At 36.3% G+C, this 6,000-nt stretch overlaps 1 protein-coding gene across 1 annotated transcript; it reads right to left on the bottom strand.

Moving 5' to 3' along the window:
* Positions 1-4,225, bottom strand: LOC116106457. The gene is made up of 5 exons (XM_031392817.1): positions 4,042-4,225; positions 3,540-3,593; positions 2,711-2,817; positions 1,829-2,009; positions 1-703 (listed from the first exon to the last, which is right to left on the bottom strand). The coding sequence occupies exons 1-5, from the start codon at positions 4,223-4,225 to the stop codon at positions 108-110; spliced, it is 1,122 nt and encodes a 373-aa protein (XP_031248677.1). The 3' UTR covers positions 1-107.
* Positions 4,226-6,000: the final 1,775 nt, after the last annotated feature.

Below are 6,000 nucleotides of genomic sequence, written 5' to 3'. Positions count from 1 at the left end.
TTTATGGTGTAAAGATATCGAACCATTTTATTCATATTCCAAGAAATGATAGTTCCATCACTTCATTTGTGTATATGTAACTTCCTAGAACAAAAACAGGCATATGTTTACATGGTTACTACCTCTCCTACTAGTTCATCTATCAACACCTTCTCAATTTCCCTACCGATTACATCAATATCCTCACCAATATTCAGCCACTGCGATTCTCTTGCCAGCACATTCTCCCCGGCATCCTTGTTAACTTTCTTATGTTGGTTCAACACCAACTTGTGCAGCCTTTCCTGGAGCTCAGTTTTCTTCCATTTAGGCTTCATCCATGAGCGTGGATCTGTACATTGCTGATGAACTTCCATGAGTTTTGCATTTATGCAGTCGAACATTAGCTTCCTTTCTGACTTAGTCCAACAGGTTAGACTGCCGTACTTTTTTTCAAGTTCTTCAAATACTGATGGACTCACAGGGCATTCTGGAGAGTGACATGCTGCAATGAATGTGTTGGAGTTGACATTGTTTAATCCGGACTCGAGTAAGACATCAGCTACATAAGAAGACTCCCAATTCTCTTCAGCTTTTATTATGCTCTTCTCATCCATAATCTGAACAAGTCTTTCCTCTGCATCTTCATCGCTTGAAACAAGCATAGGTCCCTCGTCATATCCGTCTGACTCCAACTTGAGTAGTTGAAGTTGCATCCGAAGCCCTAGCAACAGATAATGCAAAAAAATGTGTTGAAGTCAAGGACGAGAAAATATAGTAGAATTGGGAGGAAAATAAAAACATAAATTGGGAAGAAGCCAATTCTTACTGTAAACAATCAATTCATCTAGCTATGCCAAAGATAGTAACTTAGGCCTCTATTTACAGTGACCAAAACAACTAAACAAGTAATGGAATCAACACTTAATAGGAGAGCATATCAACTCACATATGCCCATTAAGAAAGTAAATCAATCACATCAGAAAGTACACTTTCATAGAAAATCAAATAAATTAAACTATGAAAGAAATAACATTAATTCCTAAAACCTCAAGAATCAAAACACTCTTATTTTAAGACCTCAGAATCAAGTCATACCATTTAAAATAAATCATAAAACCTTTCTATTTCCTCATCTCCAGAAGCTATTGTTACTACTTAAGGTTACACTGTTTTTTCTTTTTCTTTATATATATATATATATACACACACACACACTGTAAAGTTTTAACTAATAGAGCAACACTGATTGACACTCAATCAAAAAGCAATCTAAAACCAATTCGATGAGCATTTTCAATAGTAATAACCGCAAAATAAGATCTTTCGTCAAAACAAAAAGTTATTTTAATCTTCTGAATTTTAATAAATATGCACATAGATTTCTTGCCGCTTTAATTGTTGATTATTTCTGTTGTTTTAGTATCACATTTATCAACTTGAATGTAGTTATAAAGTCAGACTATATGATACTATTTTCTTATCAATTCACTCTATATAAATAAATCTTACAAATCGCATTTGATATCAGTTGCATATCTCAAGAAGCCTGATCAACCTCATCAAGGGTTCTGATCCTGACTAATGAAAATAAATTAAAAAATACATGCAAAATGATAACAGAAGACAACATTACAATTAACAGGGAAGGGAGTGACAGCATTGAAGTTGAATAATCAGCTGATAAAATCTAGTAATAAGTGGCTAATTATCCTTTCCAAATAATGACAATCTAAATCAAATTTTAATTGTATAAGAATGTGGAAATTAAAATGTCATGGTTTCCATATTAAGACGAGTGAAAACCCCACTTCAAAGCATAACCTACTAAAGAACTTTTGATGTTACCATGGAGATCGGCACTGACACCCCCAAAGTATTCAGAACCGCATGACAAATCATCTGCAAAAGGAGCTTCTAGAATTGAAACCGGACTGGGCTGATCAGCCTCCCTAGAGCTTGCTGGAGAATCTACTCCAGATATAGGGTGATGCAAAGGGACTTCTTTGGATGGTGCATCAGATGGTTCCTGGAATATCAAGAAAGAATATAATTAAAAGGTACCTCACACAAAATTTAAGTCGAAGATTTCTTCAAGGAAAAATTTAAACTTCTAACAATGAGCAAAAAAACAGATACATAAAGATATAAAATTTGAGTAAGTATCTAAATACATACGCTGTATGTTCATATTTTCCAAAAATCGGGAAAATTTTCCTTATTAATTTACATTACAATATGAGAAACTAAAGATAGAAACTTCAGGGTTAATCATTGATCTACAAAATCGCATTTCTAAGGATAGAAAAACTGACACAACTATTCAATGAGCAGAAAGAGAGATGGGCACAACTAAAGTTTATTAGAATATGCTCACATAAAATCAAAGCAGTTTAAAATTTATGGTGAGGACATGTATGTGGAATAGAGAAGAGATTCAAGCTCAAATCAGTTATTATGACATGGTAATAACTAGCCTTACAAAGAGGCATCAAAGAACAAATCCAAACCCTAAAATTCATGATTGCCTCCCCTCTCTCTCTCTTTTCCCTTCTTTTAAGGGCTAGATTTGTCCCTTTGTATGCTTCTTTGTATCCTCTTGTAAGGCTAGTATTATCTCTCAAGAGTTATGAGATTTGAAAAAGGTATAGTCTACCACTACTATATATCAATATTAAGGTTAAGCTTTGTTTAAACAAAAGATGATTCAGGTTGGTTGAAATTTTAAACCTTTGAACTTAAAACATCCAAGTCAACAGCAGATGAATGCCCTTTAACAACAAAGGAGGAGCTGATAATCTGAATTTGGAGATTCAGATTGAAGAAATGTTTGTGTTCTCATGTCCCACATCCAACACATTTCAGGAACTGAATTTGTTCGGTAACAATACTCTCATATGTCTCTGAAACCATAAAACTTTCTTCAGATGGGTGAACCTGTTTGAATGGCAGTCAAATTGATGATGGCTGAAAGAAATATCCGGTGAGATATCATAACTCTCCCTACTTGTGCAGAGTGAAGATTTCTACTGTTGATCTTGATGTTCTACCGATGAACCATCTTTCTGATTTAAATTTCCCTTCCTGCCTTGTTTCTTTCCCGCTTCACAGTCTCTTTTGACATCATATACCTGTCATCATCAAGAGTTTCACGCGCATGCGGCTTTGGGACTTCTAAAGTAGAAGAAAGCTGGAAGAGATCTTGATCTTGATAAAGTTCTAACACAATTCATCCTTCCATCCATCCCTACTGCTAATCCCAGAGGTCCAGCAAACCTTCCTGGTCTGTTGTCACTGCAAAATGTATCATGAATCCTTCCTCACCAACCACAGCATCAAATTTGCAGGCCTCACTTCCCCATCAGGAATGCAAGCATTTCACCCAATGTGCTGCCCCTACTAATAACTCCCAAGCCTGAGGACTTGTGGGACATCTTCCACCTCTCCGAGAGTCTCTTCTTGCCTCCCTACAACAGTGATGATGCTGAACGGGAAGATGTAGACCTGAATCTGTTATGCCTTTAAACTCATCTTGGAAGTCAATGTTTTAAACTCTGACCATTTGCAGACTCACTTCCAGACATGTTACTTGAACTCTCATCCCCCGCATATCCTTAAATCCGGAAGTTGAAAAATTCATGGAACCATTGCTAAAACTATTTCTCATCTTCCTAGTGATTTCCTGGCGATTTCTCTTGATTCTTTAGAATTATGTCTCGAAATATACATCATCATTAAATTCTCTTGCCCATGACTGCCTCTCATATTTTTGGTGCCTGGAAATTCTGCATGCTTTCTAAAATCTAACGGACAAGAATGAGGAGGTGATGAAACAGTTCTGATGGCAGCCTGTGGCTCCCAAGATTTGGTTTTAGAACAACAATCCTTGTAGGAAAGACAGCTGGGGTCTTCTTTCACTGCCAATTGGAACTTTTGCAGACTTATTGAAACTCTGAGCACTATTTCTACCATAGTGTGACTAGGAACACCATCGAGATGTTTCTGAGTAGATTTGCAATTACTCTTCCATGGAGTTTCTCTTTTGCTTCCACCTTATGCACTGCTCACAATTCCAGCATGAGATAATGTCAAGTTGAATATGACACAATGGGACTGGGGAGGGGCACCTAGATCAGCATATGCTTTGTGTGACAATGAATCAGGTTGCTGAAGAAATTTCAGCAGAAGATCCTTGGTGTTGTCTAGCACCTCAAGTGCATCGATTCCTTGAATCCTGAGCCTCATCAGTTGAAAGACGCTTCACGTCCATGAACTTCTGCTAATAAAAACCATCTCAGCCTCAGTAAACTTGTCTTTGAAGTCTTGGCAATGAGTTATTGCTACTCCATCTTGATGCATCTAAAACTTCAAACACATCCTGAATTCTTGCTCTTCCTTTGAGCTTTTCCTAAAAGATAAGCGGCCAGAAGAGTCCACTCCTTTGAGCCTTCTACGATGCTGTCTATTTGATAATTCTCATGGACCTTTTCTGTTGTTTATGAGTAGACTGCTGAGGAGGAAGACCATCGAGACCCATCAATCTAGCAATTACACTAGGTGATCTTCTCTTGGATTGAGTTTCTTGACATCTCTTCTGCTAACAACGTCTAATTGGTTTCTGGTTGTTTGAAGATCTCCAACCCACCTCAAGTCAGCTACAAGGTAAAAATGCTTAGGTTTAATACTAGATCCAATAACATTTAAAGTAAATAAAACGAAACTCTGATACGAAAGAAGCAGCAGAAATGCTATACTCTTAACTACATAGTATCAAAACACTATTTGAGAAAAAAAAAATAAAAATAGAAAAAGGAAATCGCGCGCACCGATCATCTTCTGTATCACTACTGCATGAACTAGAATCAGAGGCCATTTGGAAAAAATTTTGGTTTATGGGGCTGTCTCTTTCTGTGTAAATAAAAAAGATGGACGAGTCAATTATGTTTCCCAAAAATAAATTAAATTTATTCAGCAATAACAGAAATAATCAATTGCAGGAATTCTTCGTAAAGCTAATTAAAGATAAAACAAAAACTTTTCATCAAGCTTTACTCTAAAATTTATGCGAAAATAAAAATCAACAGAAACAGCGGTCCAGAACTGCAATTATATCTCATCTAACCTAATTTTGAATTAAAACAAGCAACCAAATCATGCTGATACACTACTAAAGAGTTAAGAAGCTGTCAACAACACCGCTTAACAAAAGCAAAGCAAAACCAGAACACGAGCTTAGCTGTTGACCTCCACATTGCACAACTTTAAGAAAAAAGGAGAAAATAATAAATAAAATCTGTTTGGTACAAAGCAAATTCAAGAAAGAACTTGAAACAATAATTTATAGGATTTTTAGTATCTCAGACCAAAATTTTACAAAGCCTCCGCAAAAGTCGTCATCGAACATTTGCATTTGAACTTACATTTTTTTCTCTTTATTCTGGCTGCTAAAAGAGACCGTAGAGGAAATTGCTCTGTTTGGTTGCCAAGAGAATGCATAAAAAAGAAGAAACTTCAAAGAAACTGAAATTTAAAACCTCCCTACCCAAATAAACTTGTCAACTCGACAGATGTGTTTTCTCACAAGCCAAAAAGACAAGTATGTCAAAATGACGTGCCTCTTTTTCCTCGATTTTCTCGACAAACAAACTGAGAATTTGAAAAAAAGGAAAAAGAACTGCCTTCGCGGAATGCAGGTTCCGTCGAACAGTAATCACCGGTTAAGCTCGTAATCTTGGACCTCCTTCGCTGAAATGGCTCCATTTTCACTCATTCAAACAATGAGAAAAACAATTTTTGTTTTATTTTTCAGAAAGAACACGTAATGGAAGACAACCAGATCGGAAATCCCGGAAAAACAAAAGCAGGCGATAAAGAGACAGAAAGATCCAAGGAAACCAAGACTACATAATTATTTTCAGCTAATTGCCAAAAATCACAAATTCAAACTCTCTATTCAGATCTTGAACACAGAGAGTAAAGTCAGTTTGCAATAGACTTAATGAGCTCTGAAGACGGAGAGA

The sequence above is a fragment of the Pistacia vera genome, unplaced genomic scaffold (assembly GCF_008641045.1).
Source record: "Pistacia vera cultivar Batoury unplaced genomic scaffold, PisVer_v2 Contig517, whole genome shotgun sequence".
NCBI classification, from domain to species: Eukaryota; Viridiplantae; Streptophyta; class Magnoliopsida; order Sapindales; family Anacardiaceae; genus Pistacia; species Pistacia vera.
This window is presented reverse-complemented; position numbering and strand designations above follow the sequence as displayed.